Below are 18,370 nucleotides of genomic sequence, written 5' to 3'. Positions count from 1 at the left end.
TTTCCCCCAAAACTTTAAACAATATTACCATAGCTAATCATCTGTCTAATTAATGTTATTAAAGCAAAAAAAAAGAAAACAGAAAACATGTCTGTTATATAAAAATGAGCTTTAAACCAATTTTTTGAGAATTTAAAAATTTAAAAGCTGACAGAAAAATCAAGATTACCTGAGTCAAAGGTTGGCATTTTCAAATCACCTTGATTCAGTTCTGTGCCATATTTTAATTTGTGGTATTTTGCCCTGAAAATTTAATAATAAATTGGTAAAAGAGTATCTTTTTGGTTTTCTACACACTTAATTGACTATTGCTATACATTTCTCCAATAACAAATAAAGCATGATATGAATGTCTGTTTTTTTAAACTTCATTTGCAAAGGAAGTTGAAAAATGAAGAATATACCGCTGTAAAAGGGGAAAAAAAAAAATATATATATATATAATTACCTGAGCAACACATATACCCAAGCAAGAGAAATGGTCTTTAAAATAAAAATCCAAATTACAGATTCTATTAAAAATTAATTTAATTTAAAGATTTTAATGTATTGTTATTTTGCTTTTCTCTTCTTCACAAAGATTGAAATGAAATATTTTGTATTTAGGAAAGGCATTGTATCGTTCAAATACACTGTTACAACTGTTTAAAAGAGAATAAAAATGCTTTACTTATCTTAGAAAAGGCACACATACCTTTCTTGTTTTAATGCATACTCTAACATTTTTATTCTTCTCACTAAATCCTTCTTCAAGTTTTCTTGACCTTTTCTTTCTCCTTGTAAAAAGGCTATTCGGGCCTAAAAATACATAAAAGGTGCATTTATTTTTATTTTTCCTTAGTTTACAAAAGAAACAAAACTGCAAAAAGGAAAACAATACATGTAAATCTTTTCAGTTTTACTCATTATAGCAAGACTGAAATTTCACAGAAGTGGTTACCCAAATTTTGTTGGATAACACAGCCACTTCAAATTAAAGATCACTATAAATTAGGTATTTGTTAACAATCCTTAAGGTGTCCAATATTAATATTTAATCTTTATATGGCATTTAAAGGAAATTTTTAAAAAATAAAAATGGAACCTAATTTCCAAAACAAAACACACAATGAACTGAAAAATAACATTATGCTCACAAATATCTGATGCTTATTTTCCAAAATGAGATTAGTTCTTTCAAAAACCTCAAAAACATTTTTCTCCTAGATTTTTAAAAATGTTTATAATCTTTCCCACTCTACCACCACACTTAAAATTCTGTTATCAATTCTTCAAACAATAACATCAGAGTATAGCAAATCATTCAAATTAAGCCAATAAAACTTCCATGAACTCATTGCTTTCTGTTGTCATTTTTCTACTAGGAGAAGAACTGCTTTTTTAACTGGCTTATTTTTTGAGAAAGACAATTCCCCATCTTATACTTGTCCTTCCGGGCATCTCAATCTCCTTTACCCACCCCCCTACTGCAGAGTTAAAGAGATTGGCATCCCGTATGCACATGCTTGCCGTTATGCACACAGTCACAACAAAACTCATTTTCACATAGGGTAGAAGTGTACTTGCTGGGATGACTCCACAAATATATTTGCTCAGTATGAGAAAGCTATTTAGTAAACTAAATTATTAACTTTTTTAAAAAACTTTCTAATTTCAATGAACACAGAATTAGAGTAAATGAATTTAGCTTGATGATTTAATCCATCAAGTTAGGACGAGTGCATTTCTATTCTAGAAATAAACTAGCCAAGCAGACCAGCTAAATCAAGCTGACTAATAAAAGCATATAAATAAAAAAGTTCACTGTCATCAAAACAAATGCTTCTCTATTACCCTAAAAATAAGTCATATGAACTCATCCACAACTTTATAACACCTGAGAATAAACAGTTATATAATGCTTCAAAATAGAAGTTCCAAAATAAAAACAAAGGTCTAGGAGGAATGGTAACGATTCTGAGCCCAGTAGTCTGAGAGCCTAAAGAGAAGAACACTTACCCTCTTAAATTATGAAGCAAAGTTAAAATATGTTAATTTCATGATGCATCTTCAAGAAAGATTCTGATTGGGTTTTTTTCCCCTGTATTGAATGTTTTATAAAAGCCATGAATCAAATACTATAGAACCATTATGTGCCTCCAAACCACAAAGAAGTACATTAGAAATGAGTTCCACAGAGAGCTTAGGGTTGAACGAGAATTTACAAAGCTCATTAGCATATTACAAACAGTGGTGGAAAAAGCTGAAAGCTCATTTTATTTTGCTTCTTGAAACAGTAATCAGTGATTACTGATTGAGAAAGGCACTATAAACTAAATTAAAGTGACAATGTCCTCTAGGTTAAAAAAAAAAAAGACTACAAAGTGGTAAGTGGCAATGTTTCCCATTAGAATCTTATACAATTATGAGAATTAGTTTTCACTTCTTTTGCATTGTACTATCAGTTATCTGTTCTTAGAGAACCTAGCGAATTAGACAAACAAGGACAAACAATTCAAAAAAGCAAGAATCCCAAAGCAGCTGAATGGAGATAATTCACAAGAATACAGGACAAGAAAAAAAATAAAAATTCATTAAAACACAGCCTTTGAAAGAATATGGTTTAACCAAAATTATTTGGGGGGGGTGAAGGAAGGGGGAGGAAAGCAGATGACAGAGAAGCTATGAGTACTGAAACTGACCTTCTGACCTTATATCACCAAGTACCTAGAAAAGGTAAAGATTAAAAAGGTAAAGGTTATGTCTGACAGAGGTAATTGCAACCAATTAAATAATAGATTTTGCACTTAGAGAAGGATCAGTGTCAACAGGCTTTTCAACCATCTCTGTAACGCACCATACAGTATTAATATCATCTCCACAAATTAACACTTTAAAATGTTAACTTCAAAACAGATACAACCCTTACATTAAAGTGTCTAGGAATAAACCAATAAAAGATGTGTAAGGGCTCTGTAGTGAAAATTTAAAATTTTAATAGAGTATTAGACAATGTAAACGGATAGGGAGACTCATCTTCAATCAAACTCCAACACTTATATGTGTATGTGCATGTGCACCCCATGCGTGCTTGTGTGGTGTGAAACTTCACACGCTGATCCTAAAATTTACATAAAAATTTGAACTGCCAAGATAATTAAGAATAAGGTGGCAGAACTTGCCCTACCACACATTAAGATATATTATAAACAACAGAAATTAAAAGTGACTAGTGCAAGCATAAACAGCTGGAGACACAAACAAAAAGCCCCCAAACAAACCAATACATATAAGGTCACAACATTTATGATAAAGGTGGCAGTGCAGAACACTGAGGAAAGAACGGTCACTTAAAAAAAAAAATGCTTTGTAAATTGTATCTCAATATGAGGGAAAAGTGAAAGTGAATTTCTACATTACATCATATACATTAATTCTAGGGGATTTTATCATGAAATGTGAAGACAGAACAATATTGTTTTTACTGTGTATGTTTGTGTGTGTGTCTTCATAATTTCATGTAGGGAATGATTTCTTAAGACAAAAACATTAAGTATTTAAAAAAATGTATGGGGATAGATTCATTAAAATAATTTTTTAAAACTTTTATTCAAGATATTCTAAAGCAGGGATTGGCAAACTACCTGTAAAGACTGATTTTAGGTAGCCCAAGAGCTGGAACTGTTTTTACACCTTTAACGCACTATAAAACAAACCAAACACCAAGAACAGACCTCAACAAATGCTATGTGGCTGGCAAAGCTTAATACAGGCATACCTCTGAGGCATACCTCAGTTCCAAACCATCACAATAAAATGAATCACAAATAATGGGGGTTTCCAAAGCATATATAAGTTATGTTTACACTATACTGTAGTCTAGTGTGTGTTCAATAGCATTTTTTAAAAATGTATAAACCTTAATTTAAAAATACTTTATTACTAAAAACTGCTAACCATCATCTGAGCCTTCAGCAAGTTGTAATCTTTTTTGCTAGTGCAGGTTCTTGCCTTGAAGTTAACGGCTGCTGACTGATCAGGGTGGCCTGTGACAATTTCTTAAAATAAGATAACAATGAAGTTTGTAACGCTGATGGACTCTTCCTTTCACAAAATATTTCTCATAGCATGTGATGCTGTTTGATGGCATTTTACCCATAAGCAAAGATTCTTTCAAAATTAGATTCAATCCTCTCAAACTCTGTGGCTGCTTGATCAACTCAATTTTATGTAATATTCCAAATCCTCTGTTATAATTTTAACAATGTTCATGGCATCTTCACTAAAAGTAGCCTCTATCTTCAACAAATCACTTTCTTTGCCCACGAATAATTTTAACAGTTAAAGTTTTATCATGAGACTACAGAAATTTAGTCACATATTCAGATTCCATGTCTAATTCTAGTTCTCTCACTATTTCCATCACATCTGCTGCTCCTTTCTACACGGAAGTCTTCAACCCCTCAAAGTCATCCATGATAAACTAAAAAGGGATATCTATATAATACATAAGAATAACCTCTCAACTCTGTTTGAAATCTCTCAGCTGCTGACACTTTATTTTGTCTCATTTCTCTCTTCTCCCTTTTGGTTGAGAAGGTTTTCTCAATCCCTTGATGATGATTGCCAGGGAGATTTACACCCCTGGGAGTCTTGTACCATGTCGGGGGTGGAGGGGTGGGGGTGGGGGGCAGGTAGTGAGTTCACTTGCCGTGTTGGCTCAGAAACAGGCAACACCTGAGCAACAGAAGAGGTTCTCCGGGGGTGACTCTTAGGCCTAATTTTAAGTGGGCTTACTCTGTCCTTTGCAGGAGTAAGTTTTATAGGCATGAACCTCAAGATCAAGGGCTCAGCCTATTGATTTGGTTGTCCCCACTGTTTGCAAGAATATAAAAAATTCTCCAAATGGGAAAGCTGAATATTTCCCTCTTTTTCCCCATTCCCTCAAAGGGGCTTTGCAAAACATCTTTATTCACTGTCCAAATCTCTCTGTGATTTGTCTAAGCATCACACTAACTTGGACAAACCAACAAAATCTCATGCCCTATTCAAGATTCCCTGTACTTAAAGTGTATTGGAGAGGCTAGAGGGAAGTACCTGAAACTGTAGAGCTGTGTTCCAATAGCCTTGTGTCTTGAAGATGACTGCATAATGATATAACTTTTACAATATGACTGTGTGATTGTGACAACCTTGCATCTGATGCTCCTTTTATCTAAGGTATGGACAGATGAGTAAAAAATATGAATAAAAAAATAAACAAATAATAGGGGAACAAAGGTTAAAATAAACTGAGGGGCGGGCCACGGTGGCTCAGCAGGCAAGAATGCTTGCCTGCCATGCCAGAGGACCCGGGTTCGATTCCCGGTGCCTGCCCATGTGAAAAAAAATAAAATAAAATAAATTGAGTAGATGGAAATACTAGCAGTCAATGAGAGGGAGGGGTAAGGGTTAGGGTATGCATGAGTTTTTTCTTTTTTTTCTTTTTCTGGAGTGACGCGAATGTTAAAAAAAAAAGATTATGGTAATGAGTACACAGCTATGTGATGATATTGTGAGCCAATGACTGCATACCAGGTATGGAACGTCTGTATGTCAAGAATGTTTGTATGTTTGTACATTGTTAATCAGTAAAAAAATTAAAGAAAAAAAAAGTCATCCATGAGGATTGTAATCAACTTCTTCCAAATTTCTCTCCATATTGATGTTTTGACCTCTTCCCATGAATCACCAATGTGGGCATCTAGAACGGTGGTTCCTTTCAAGAAGGTTTTCAATTTACTTTGTCCAGATCCATCAGAGGAAATCACTATCTATGGCAGCTACATAGCCTTACAAAAAGTATTTCTTAAATAATAAGACATGAAAAAAAAAAGACATGAAAGTTGAAATTCTCCTTGATCCACAGGCTATAGATTGGATGTTGTCTTAACAGGCATGAAAACAACATTCATCTCACTGTATATCTCCATCAGAGCTCTTGGGTGACCAGAGGCATTGTCAATGATCAGTAATGTTTTGAAAGGAGCCTTTTTTTTCTGAGCAGGTTTCAAGAGTGGGCTTAAAATATTCAGTAAACCAAGTTATAAACAGATGTGCTGTCATCCAGGCTTTACAGAGTACAGGCAGAGTAGATTTAGCATGATTTCTAAGGGTACTAGGATTTTTGGACTGTAAAAGAGAACTGGCTTCAACTTAAAGTACTCACCAGCTGTTCTGGCTTCTAATTAGGAGAGTCAGCCTGTCCCCTGAAGTTTGGAAGCCAGGCATTGTCTTCTCTCTAGCTCTTAAAGTCCTAGATGGCATCATCTTCCAGTAGAAGGCTGTTTCACCTACATTGAAAATCTCTAGTTCAGTGTAGCCACCTTAATCAATTAACTAAGCTAGATCTTGCAGATAACTTGCTGCGATAACTTATACGAGCACCTGCTACTTAACCTTGCATTTTTATTTTATAGAGACAGCTTCTTTCCTTAATTCTCATGAACCAATCTCTACTAGCTTCAAACTTTTCTTCTGTAGCTTCCTCACTTCTCTCAGCCTTCACAGAACTGAAAAGAGTGAGGGCCTTGCTCTGGATTAGGCTTTCTCTTAAGGAAATGTTGTGGCTGGCTTGATCTTCTATATATACCATCAAAACTTTCTCCATTTCACAAATGACATTTGCACACCAATGTTTATAGCAGCATCAATCTGGCCTGAGTGCTTGGGCTGTGCTGAGTCTCAGCTCATTCTAGGATTTCTGTTTTTTTGTTTTGTTTTGTTTTTCATTTCCTCTTCTTCATAAGATGGGAAGACTGAAGAGCACTGCAGTTGTGGTGTTACGTGTCTGCTTAAAGTTGTTAACTAGTATGAATTTGTTACTAGTTACAAATAACTAGTAACAAATAATAATAATACAAATAACTGAATTTGTATTGGTCAAATGTTTCTAACTGGTTACTGATTATGGAAATTCCTTAAAAAGGGAACCCTTAGGCTGTGCTGCAAATTGAAAGGATTTTAGTTATGAGTCCATAAAAAAAGGATTTCTGTAACATAATCTGGCCTCAAAAAGATTTAAAATGAAAACACTACCATTACAGTTAATATGAAAGATATTACAGTTAAAACTGTTCTGCAAAAGGGTAAAAAAAGGATGAGATAATATATTCAATCCTTTATTTGTCCCTCTCAAAAGTATTTTTTTTGTGTTTCTGTTTCTTCTGTATAACTTTCTGTTTGTATATGTCTGCCTGTTCAATGCATACTCTTATACCTCTGGATGGTAATAGCAAATTAACAAGAAAATTCTTAAAGAGCACTTTTTGAACCACTTAGAAATAATTAGGTACCTTATATAAATACATAAATTGGCATGTCTGAAATAAAAAAGAAAAAACTTTCTCAGAAGCAAGATTTGAGAGTAGGTTTTGTTTTTTTTCTTTGTATGTTGTATGGCAGGGATCACATTTCATTCATTTTCCATGTGAGTATCCCATTATTGCAGTGCCATTTGTTGAATTTTTGTTTTTTCTTTCTTCTGTTTGTTTGCTTGCTTGTTTTATTGGGGGGGATGTACACGTGCCAGGAATCGAACTGGGGACTCTTGCATGACAGGTGAGAACTCTACCACTGAACCACCCTTGCACCCCCCATTAGATCCCCCCTCCCCACACTGGTTTTTAATCACTATAAATATCCCTGGACATCAGAAAGAAAATCACCCCTGGAATTTGGAATTTCCCTAAGGCAGCAGCAAATTGCCAAGGGGCTGCCTCTGAAAAATGCAAAAGTCTTTTTTCCAATAGTCCTGGCCACAGTTTTTAGCAAAATAAATCTAATAACTGGAAACAGTAAAAGAAGGACATAGGAACTCTCAAAATTCCACAAACCTCACTTAAACTTTTCCACAAGCCAAGCTTCATTCTGCCCAAAGACCTAACCATCGAACGTAATAAGGGGGGGTGGGGGCAGGGCTTAGGCACAGAAAGATGGGGGAGCTGTGGTTTAGGATTCTTTTTTACTGGCCTGAAGATCAGAAATGGCAAGCATAAAAAATGTTTTAGAATAGGCTATATGTTAATATTTTTTTCTAATATTACCTTTGCAATGGTAATTGTAGCAATCAGATTAAAACATAAATAGCCTTGGGACAGGAGTAACTGAATAAAATCTAATTACCAAATTCAGTAAGTGAAATGAAAGATCTTTGAGAGATATGGAAAAGTTTTCCTGGATTTAGGCTTTGAGCAAATTAAACAACTGCAGTATATTTTTCAAAATTTTATAGTCAATGTACTTTTAAAACTGTTTGTAATTTTAAGATATTATGAACACCTTTTTTTTCAACCTCTGATAAAAGGAATTTTATGATAAATTCTGAATTGAACAAATGCAATTTTAATCTGTTTGGATATGTTCTCTCTAAATTTTTATAAGCTTAGTAATAAAATAAGCTATTATTATAAGTACATCCTCAATATTCCTCTTAAAAAGAACCTAACTACAGAAGTGTTACATAAACTGAGCAATATACCTGGTAATAATAATATACATAAAGTATAATAAAATTTAAAATACGTTAATACTTTAAACCTATTCTATTTAAGAAATCAGGTTTAATTAAAATATGGATGGATTTTTATAACTGATTAACTGGATTTCAAAGAATCTGGCTTTTGGTTACCTGGCCATTTGTTACCTCAGTTTGCAAAAGAATTTGAATTTAATGGTCTTTGTTAATATCAATTAGTATATTTTGTTAGTAAATGCTTTCATAAATAGAGAAAATCGAATTTTTGGCTTCAAAAAGTTTATATTCTAGTTAGAATATACATATACTAGGGCATAGCATAAAGCAGTTTAATAAAGGAATAAAAATGTTGGAAGAATTTTAAAACCAGATAGATAAAGAATGAAGAAAAAAAAAAAGAATGAAGAAGACCCCATAGAAGAAATGACACTTGTAAGACCTTTAAATAAGAAAGTAGCATTTAAATAAGTAGAGCTCTGAGTTTTCTGAGATGCAATAACTTAATTTTTAAACTAATACACCCCTGGTGTTATTTAGCACTTGGGAATAATGCTGAGAAAAATTTGAGGTTTTTTTCTGGATATAAATCTCTTAAATACTGAAAAGCCGATTGATTATATTTCAAACTTGGGACTTTTCTGACCTTTGAGGATAGTGCTGAATTGGACCGAGAGATTTTAGGTATATTGTAAAGTAATCATTTATGTGTTCTGAGTATAAAGTATATAGATGTCTGGCTATGTTCTAAACCCGTACAGAAATTTCTTTCTTCTTCCATTATTTTATAGTATATATTATAACATTAACTTGTAGAGAATATTAAATACTGTTATTGGAAAGAAGTACACAGGTTCCAAAAAGCTATGTGAATTTGTTATCAAACTGAAATAAATTTGTACAGTCTGGATAAATAAAAACTATAGGTAGAATAGACAGTACCTTTATTATTTACCATACTAAGATGATCTTATTCTCTGATTAAAAGTGAATTTTGTTTGTAGGCTGACTACAAGTCGTGACTGAATACAGAAAGTTATAGGTTTATAAAAGTGAATTGTCTTAGCCCTAACCAAAAATTTAATAAGCCTGTTTATTTTATAGTTCAAAAAAAGAAAGCTTTTGTGTCAAACTGGGTATTCATACAAACTAAAGTTTAGTTTTCTCCCTCTTAAAATAATGTGGATTGTTAATCTGCTCTTAATGTCAAAAGTTTTTAAAAGTTTTTCTAAATCATTCAAGTATTCTATGAAACAAAGATTTTACATTAGAATAATATCCTTGTAAATGTTATGTTAGCCTTATCATCCTTTATTTCCGAAGTCTTCTCATTGTTAAGAGAAAAATAGTTATAAAGAATTTTTCTTTCACCTTGTAAAAGTAAGGTCCTAAAACAGTTTAATATATTGCACAGGAAGTGTTTGGGAAGAATTACAGTGGTTAAACTGGTATAGGTAAAATAATACTCTTTATATATTTAGAGATTGTACAAAATTTCTAAAAATTTGACACTATTCTCATTATCCATGTTATATTCTGCATAGTAATTTGTATGATGTTAAACAATGGTATTATGTTGTTAGTCATGGTTTTAGTTATTCTTAAAAGTTACAGATCATAGAAACATCCAAATTATCAGTTGCAATGCTTTGCTCTAATACGTCTCTAAAAGTATGTGGTCTGCCACAGGTCAGAACTAGATGTGTAACAAGGAAAAATTTTAAAAGAGAGGCAGGACAAATATATAAACTTAACTCTGGTAAACGTGTAAAAGTGAAACAGCACAAAACCTCTGCTATGGCTTGTTAATATAAAACAATTGTTTAATGTTTTTATTTCTGAAAGTAACTTCATTTAAAAATGCTTATAAAATTAAAGCTTAGATGGTAAATATATTAACTGTTATCTTTAAATTCTGAAATACTTTGCTCTTTGTACAACCTAGCAGTTCCCTGGAACTATTTGATACCTGAGATTCAGATTTAGTTCTCCAGCTCTGAGAGTCAGCAGCATAAGTCCATACGGCAAATGTTAAAAAACAAACAAGCAAAAACTGAAAAAGCTCTAACTCCAATTAAAAACGTAATGAAACTGATTTGGTTAAAACAAAGGAAATCAATATACAAGGTATATTGTATTATACAATATACAAGGTCTGTATTTTAAAGCTTTAACTTTTGTGTGAGACAAAAAAGAAAATATTTTGTTCAAAATTTGAATTTCCTATAGCATACTATCTAATCTGTCAAATCAGTTTATTTAAACAACCTAATACAGCTTTATTTGATATAGAACCTAGAATAAGGAATAAAATTTTAATATTCTCTACAAGTTAAATGTTATATCATGATGCATGTCAGAGTATTTTGGGCAGAAAATGAAAAAGTATCTTCAAAGTAATGCCTTGAGGGACTGGGAAAAAGAAAACTATTAAACTTCCCCACCTGGGGAATTCCTGACATTTTCTTAGTCAAGAGAAGCTCCCAATTCAATAAGCCAAGGCCTGAATCCGAAGGCTTGCCCTTATGAAACTTATTTTTTTTTTAAAAACAAACTGAGCGTACTTACAATTAATGCCTAAGAGTCATCTCCAGAGAACTCTGCTGTTACTGAAATATGATTTCTCTCCAAGCCAAACTCTGTCCTTACCCCATCATGGGACATAATTTTCAGAGGTATAAAAGCCTAACCCTGACATCGTGGAACATAACTGGCCTGGCATGATGGGACATAAGTCCCAAGGATGAGCTTGGCCCTGGCACTGAGGATTAACTGACCAAAAGGGGGGGAAAAAGCGTTTCAACAGCTAAGAGATTTCAAATCAAGTCAAGAGGTCATTCAAGAGATTATACTTACGCAAGTTTCATCCTAACATTGCAAACTGTCACAATATGGCAACCCCCCCATAATATGGTAAATCCCAATCAACAGTATTCCTGGAAACCCTTAAAGATATCCTGGACTCTATAAAACTTTACTTAAGTTTGTGTTTCAGAGGTTTAAAATCTCCAAATTGTTCCAGTGCCAGAGAAGCTCTGAAACCCAGAACTACTGGACTCTCCAAGAACAACCGGTTTCATCCCTCTGCCCCTTAATGACAGTGCCCGTTTTCAGCCTTGAAGCAGTTAAAAGAGACATTGCCCAGATCTCTCTCAAGAGTAAGAAATAATTATCAAATGAGAGAGCGAAGTATAAGCAAGAAATTAGGATTTAGGAGATGTTTTAGTTTGTAAGCTCTAAGAATGCAATATACCACAAACAAAATGGATTTTTAAAAAGGGAATTTATTAAGTTGAAAGTTCAAAGCTCTAAGGCTTGAAAATGTCCAAACTGAGGCATCCAAGGAAGGTACCCTGATTTAAGAAAGGCCAATGGGTCCAGAACACCTCTCTCAGCTGGAAAGGCACATGGCGACATCTGCTAGCTTTCTCTTCTCATTTCATAAGGCTTTTCCCCATGGGCAACTTCCTTCTTCATCTCAAAAGGTCTCTGGCTGTGTGGGCTCTGTTGGCTATATGGACTCCAATGGTATGGTTTCCCCTTTTACAGGGCTCCAGTAAACACCCAACCCCACCTTGAATGGGTTGAGACACATCTTCATAGAAACCATCTAAGCAAAAGTAACCATCCACAATTGGGTGGGTCACTTCTCCATGGAAACAATAAAAAGGACCCCACCTAGCAATACTGAAAGAGGATTAAAGGACATGGCTTTTCTGGGGTATTTAAAAGCTTCAAACCAGCACAGGGAATGATTTTGATTACTGAATCATTATACAGATATTCTTTTTTTGAGTTCTGCTATATTTGAGTGGACAGAGGGGAATACCTGAAATCCCTAAATTATAATTCAGCTGCCCTGCTTTCTGAAATGACTATAAAAGCTCTTATCCTGTGACTTTGTGATTGTAAGAGCTGTTATTCTCTTTATCCCAGCACTTTCTTAAAGAAACTTGTAGGGCAAAGACCCTAACGCTAATGAAGAATTAGAAACAAACCATTAATTAGTTTCAGCCCCTTACATTTGTAAAATATATCCACTAGACTATTCTCCTCCTTTCCAATAATGTTTTATTGAAATAATGCTGCCTCCTTTTCTGCTTAGAAGTTGCTATTTGAAATTTTAACGACCTCATCTCCCCTGGCTAAAATCCATAAAAACCTTGACACGCCAACCCTCGCCCAAACTCAGGGAGACAGATTTTGGGCCAATAGGCCATTTGCTCATAATATAGCTAGTATGGCTATATTATTATCAGACAAACCAGAGTTCAAGTCAAAAAAGATTACTAGAGACTAAGGATATTATATATCCTTTTTTAAAAAAGATAAATAAAAAAGGACTGATAAAAGGATCAACATAAAATATAAAATGATTATAAGCTACTAAGCACAGTACAACAGAGCCAAAAGCTATGAAACGGAAACAGACAGAATTGAAGGTAGATAATTCTACAATAATAGGCAGAGACTTCAGTAGGCCACACTTTCAATGGATGACAGAACATGAAAACAGAAGATCAATGAAGAAACAGAGGACCTGAACACTACCCATTAGACCTAATGGGCATATACAGAACATTCCATATAAAATACACATTTTTCTCGGAGGTTCCAAGTCAAGACGGCAGCTTAACAATGTGCGCATTTTAGTTCGTCCTTCAGAACAACTACTAAATAACCAGAAACAGTAACAGAACAGCTCCCGGGGCCACGACAGTGACTGGACACACAGCCAGTCTGTGTGTACCCCAGTCTGGACGAGCTGGACCAGCTGCACCAGCTGCAAGCACCCCCCCCCAGAACCGTGAGTTCCCAAAGCTGCGGCGGCCAGCGCTCCTCCCCCACAGGCCACTTCCCAGAGGGGAAAGGAAAGGACTTCACCAGCAGCAGGGACTGGGCACAATCAAACGCCAATTGTGAAATAATTAACAAATTCTGACTACTAAAAATAGGCCTCCAGCTTAGGTGAACCTGACCTAAGCAGAGGATGCTCATATTTGCCCCGGTGCCAAGGGGGCAGGACTGACAGAAAAAGGGAGAAAAAAAAAAAAAAGAAGGAAACAGAGGTTTTTGTGGCTGTGTATCTACAAAGGCTTGACTGCCTCTGGATACAGCGGCAGGACTTCTCAGGCTGCAACTGCCCCAGGCATAGGCAGAAGTGAGCTCTTTTGGGGGCTTATCTGGAGCCTGTGCCTTCCCCAGGGGAAGGCTGAAGCCCCACCCAGGAGGAATCCCTCCATCAAGGAATTCAGACACCAGGGCTTGGTAATTTGAAGCCATTAAAACCAGCCTACAACCTATACTCTGTCTCTACCACGCCCCCAGCAGGGAGAGTCTGCCAAAGTTAAAGGTACTGCATCATCTTATGCTGGTGGGACCTGCAGGCAGACAAGTGCCACATACTGGGCAGGATAAGAAAAACAGAATCCAGAGACTTCACAGGAAAGTCTTTCAACCTGCTGGATCTCACCCTCAGGGAAAACCAACGCAGGTGACTCTTCTTGATAGGAGGCCAGTTTAGTCTGGGAAAATCTGGATGGGGTCTATAATATCTAAGTAGACCCTCCTAAGTGTGTGTGGGGGGAAAGCACCACACAAGCAGGGCAAGAAACCATAAAACAAGAACTGAAAAATTCTCCTCTGTTAAACAAAACTTAAGCTAAAGGTCCAGATAAAGCTGAACAGAATGTCAAAGAACAGATAGACAACAAATTCATCCAGCAAGAAAACCCTAGATAAAAGAAGTGAAAGCAATCTCCAGAATAAACTAATTAAGGTAATTAAAAGCCTAAACGCCAGCAAAAAATAATAAATCATACTAGGAAAACTGAAGATATGGCCCAGTCAAAGGAACAAACCAACAATTCAAATGAGATACAGGAGCTGAAACAATTAATTCAGAATGTACGGACAGACATGGAAAACCTCATCAAAAACCAAATCAATGAATTGAGGGAGGATATAAAGAAGGCAAGGAATGAACAAAAAGAAGAAACTGAAAGTATGAAAAAACAAATCACAGAACTGATGGGAATGAAAGACACAGTAGAAGAGATGAAAAAAACAATGGAAACCTACAATGGTAGATTTCGAGAGACAGAACATAGGATTTTTGAACTGCCAACCAATAATTCTATATCCAGCAAAATTGTCCTTCAAAAATGAGGGAGAAATTAAAACATTTTCAGACCAAAAATCACTGAAAGAATTTGTGACCAAGAGACCAGCTCTGCAAGAAATACTAAAGGGAGCACTAGAGACAAATACGAAAAGACAGAAGAGAGAGGTGTGTAGAAGAGTGTAGAAAGGAAGACTATGAGTAAAGGTAAGAAGAAGGAAAATTAGATACGACATATAAAATCCAGAAGGCAAAATAGTAGAAGAAAGTACTACCCATGCAGTAATAACACTGAATGTTAATGGATTAAACTCTCCAATCAAAAGAGATAGTCTGGCAGAATGGATTAAAAAACAGGACCCATCTATATGTTGTCTCTACTCAAAGGACACGAGGCCAAGGACACAAATGGACATTTACACACCAATGTTTATAGCAGCATTATTAACAATTACCAAGAAATAGAAACAGCCAAAATGTCCATCAACAGACAGTTGGCTAAACAAACTGTGACATTTACACAAGATGGAATATTATGCAGCTGTAAGACAGAATAAAGTTATGAAGTATGTAACAGCATGAATGGACCTTAAGAACATTATGCTGAATGTGATTAGCCTGAAACAAAAGGACAAATACTGTATGGTCTCACTGATATGAACTGACATTAGTGAATAAACTTGGAATAGTTCCTTGGTAACAGAGACCATCAGGAGATAGAAATAGAGTAAGATATTGGGTACTTGCAGCTGAAGGGATACAGACTGTGCAACAGGACTGAATATAAAAACTCAGAAACAGACAGCACAATATTACCTAACTGTAATACAATTATGTTAAAACACTGAATGAAGCTACATATGAGAATGACAGGAGGAGGAGGGCTGGGGCATAAATGAAATCACAAAGAAAGATAGACGATAAAGATTGAGATGGTGTAATCTAGAAAGGCCTAGAGTGTATAATGATAGTGACTAAATGTACAAATTTTAAAAATGTTTTTGCATGAGGAAGAACAAAAGAATGTCATTACTGCAGTGTGCTGAAAACAGATGGTAATTAATATTTTAAAATTTCAACTTATGTGTGAGACTAAAGCAAAAAATGTTTATTTGATACAAATTTATACTTTGACTAGAGCATCTCCTAATATAACTTATGTAGATAGTTGATTGAACACCTTAAGTACATGGAACTTTGTATAGGACATGAGATTTTGTTGGTTTGTCCAGGTGATGCCCTAATGAATCCCAGAGTGATTTGATCAGTGAGTGGAAAAGTATTTGCAAAGTCCCCTTCGGGGAATGGTGAGAACGGGGTAAAACTCAGCTTCCCCAAGTTGAATTCTTGATATTCTCACAAGCAGTGTGGACAACCAAAGCTATAGGCTGAGCCCCCAGTCTTGGGGTTTGTTCATATGAAACTTAACCCCACAGGGGATAGGTCAAGCCTACTTAAAATTAGGCCTAAGAGTAACCCCCAAGAGAACCTCTTTTGTTGCTTAGATGTGGCCTCTCTCTCCAGCCAACACAGCAAGCAGACTCACCACCCTCTTCCTGTCTACGTGGGACATGACATGACTACCAGGGGTGTGGATCTTCCTGGCAGCGTGGGACAGAAATCCTAGAATGGGCTGAGACTCAGCATCAAGGGATTGAGAAAAACTCTAGAATGAGCTGAGACCCAGCATCAAGGGACTGAGAAAACCTTCTCGACCAAAAGGGGGAAGAGTGAAATGAGACAAAGTGTCAATGGCTGAGAGATTCCAAACTGAGTCGAGAGGTTATCCTGGAGGTTATTCTTACGCATTAAGTAGATATCACCTTGTTATCCAAGATGTAATGGAGAGGCTGGAGGGAACTGCCTGAAAATGTAGAGTTGTGTTCCAGTAGCCATGTTTCTTGATTATGATTGTATAATGATATAGCTTTCACAATGTGACTGTGTGATTGTGAAAACCTTGTGTCTGATGCTCCTTTCATCTACCTTGTCAACAGATGAGAGGAACATATGGAATAAAAAATATATAATAGGGGGAACAAATGTTAAAATAGATTTAGTTTGAAATGCTAGTGATCAATGAAAGGGATCAGTAAGGGGTATGGCATGTAAAATTTTTTTTTTCTGTTTGTTATATTTTTCTGTTGTCTTTTTATTTCTTTTTCTAAATTGATGCTAATGTTCTGGGAAATGATCATGATGATGAACATGCAATTATGTGATGATATTGTGAATTGCTGAGTGTACATGTTGGGTATATTTGTGTTTCTTGTAATTTTTTTAATTAATAAAAAATTTTAAAAAAAGAAAGTGTGAAATGAAGTAATATATAAAAAACACTTAGATGAGGGACTGGCATATATTAAAAACTCTGTACTCACTGTCAATATTATAATAGTAATATTTTCATATTTAATTAAAAGTTTTAGGGAAGGAATAATTATAATAAACAGAATTTTCACATAAGAAAAGTTTAATAAAGAAATCTTCGCAAAAGGAAAAAAAAATACATTCTTCTCAAGTGCACATGGAACATTTCTAAGGCAACTGATATATATATATATTTAGGCAACTGATCTGTGATGGTTAGGTTCATGTGTCAATGTGGCCAGGTGGTGGTGTCCAGTTGTCTGGTCAGCCAAGCACTGGCCTGTCTGTTGCTGTGAGGACATTTTATGGACTTAAATCATGACCACTTTGGCCGCATCCACAACTGATTGCAAAAAGGGGAGCATGGTAGCTAGGTTGGGGTGTCAACTTGGCCAGGTGAAGGCATCTAGTTTTGTTGCTGTGGACATGAGCCAATGGTATGTGAAGTTCATCCGTTGCTGATTATATCTGCAGATTGGATAGGAGGTGTGCCTGCTGCAGTGAATGACGTTTGATTTAATTGGCTGAAAGCTCAAATGAGAGAGCGCAACATAATACAGCCCAAGCTCAGCATACCTCATCTCAGCACTCACAACTGAGCCCAAGCCTTTGGAGATATAGATGGGAATCACTAGAACCCAGAGGCCTGGAGAGAAGGCCAGCAGAGAATACCTTGTGCCTTCCTGTGTAAGAAAGAACCTCAGTTGAAAGTTAGCTGCCTTTCCTCTGAAGAACTATACGTTTTTAACTAAATAAATCCCCATTTATTAAAAGCCAATCCATAAAAAAAAAAAAAAAAGAAGCCAATCCATCTCTGTTGTGTTGCATTCTGGCAGCCTTGGCAGACTAAAACAGATTTGGTACAAGAAGAAATGGGGTGCTGCTGCAGTTTGTAAATACCAGATACACTGGAACAGTTTTTTGGATGGATAAGGGGAAAATTTTGGAGGAACTATGAAGAGAGTGATGGAGAAGTCCTGGAGTGCTTGAAGAGACTGCTGGTGTAAATGGAACCACTGACAATTTGGACACAGGGGGACACAAAAGGGACAAATTGGAGTTTGCAGAGTGAGAACCATGGAAGATCCAGAGAGGGTGAGTTTGCCTTGAATGCAGAGGATGAGTCTTCCACCTTGTTGCAGTGGAAGAGTTGTGCCACCTCAGGACTTGGAGAAGATACAGCATGCTCCTTGGGGACTGGGGAGAGCCTGACTGCCACATGGAGGGATTGAGTGTGTGCCCCGGAAATGGCAGAGAGCCCAGGTACAGCACTGATGCTTGGAGAGGATGGAGCCAAGAAAAAGGCGGTCTCCTCAATGTCCCCCAAGGTTGATTTGGAAAGAGGCAGGTCACCGCGTTGGCCCTTGGAATGGGTGGCACTGCTACTT

The 18,370-nt window shown here is 35.9% G+C and overlaps 1 protein-coding gene across 5 annotated transcripts in view; it reads right to left on the bottom strand.

Annotated features, from left to right (window-relative positions):
- Positions 1-18,370, bottom strand: part of STRN3 (striatin 3) — a 150,233-nt gene that overhangs the window by 83,173 nt on the left and 48,690 nt on the right. For all 5 annotated transcript variants that reach the window (XM_077127018.1, XM_077127019.1, XM_077127021.1 and 2 more), the window contains 2 exons: positions 695-798; positions 170-243 (listed from right to left, as the gene is read on the bottom strand). In XM_077127018.1, the coding sequence (XP_076983133.1) occupies positions 170-243; positions 695-798 (178 nt within the window). The remainder of the gene's footprint in view (positions 1-169; positions 244-694; positions 799-18,370) is intronic.

This window comes from Tamandua tetradactyla, chromosome 14 (genome assembly GCF_023851605.1).
Source record: "Tamandua tetradactyla isolate mTamTet1 chromosome 14, mTamTet1.pri, whole genome shotgun sequence".
Taxonomy (NCBI): Eukaryota; Metazoa; Chordata; class Mammalia; order Pilosa; family Myrmecophagidae; genus Tamandua; species Tamandua tetradactyla.
This window is presented reverse-complemented; position numbering and strand designations above follow the sequence as displayed.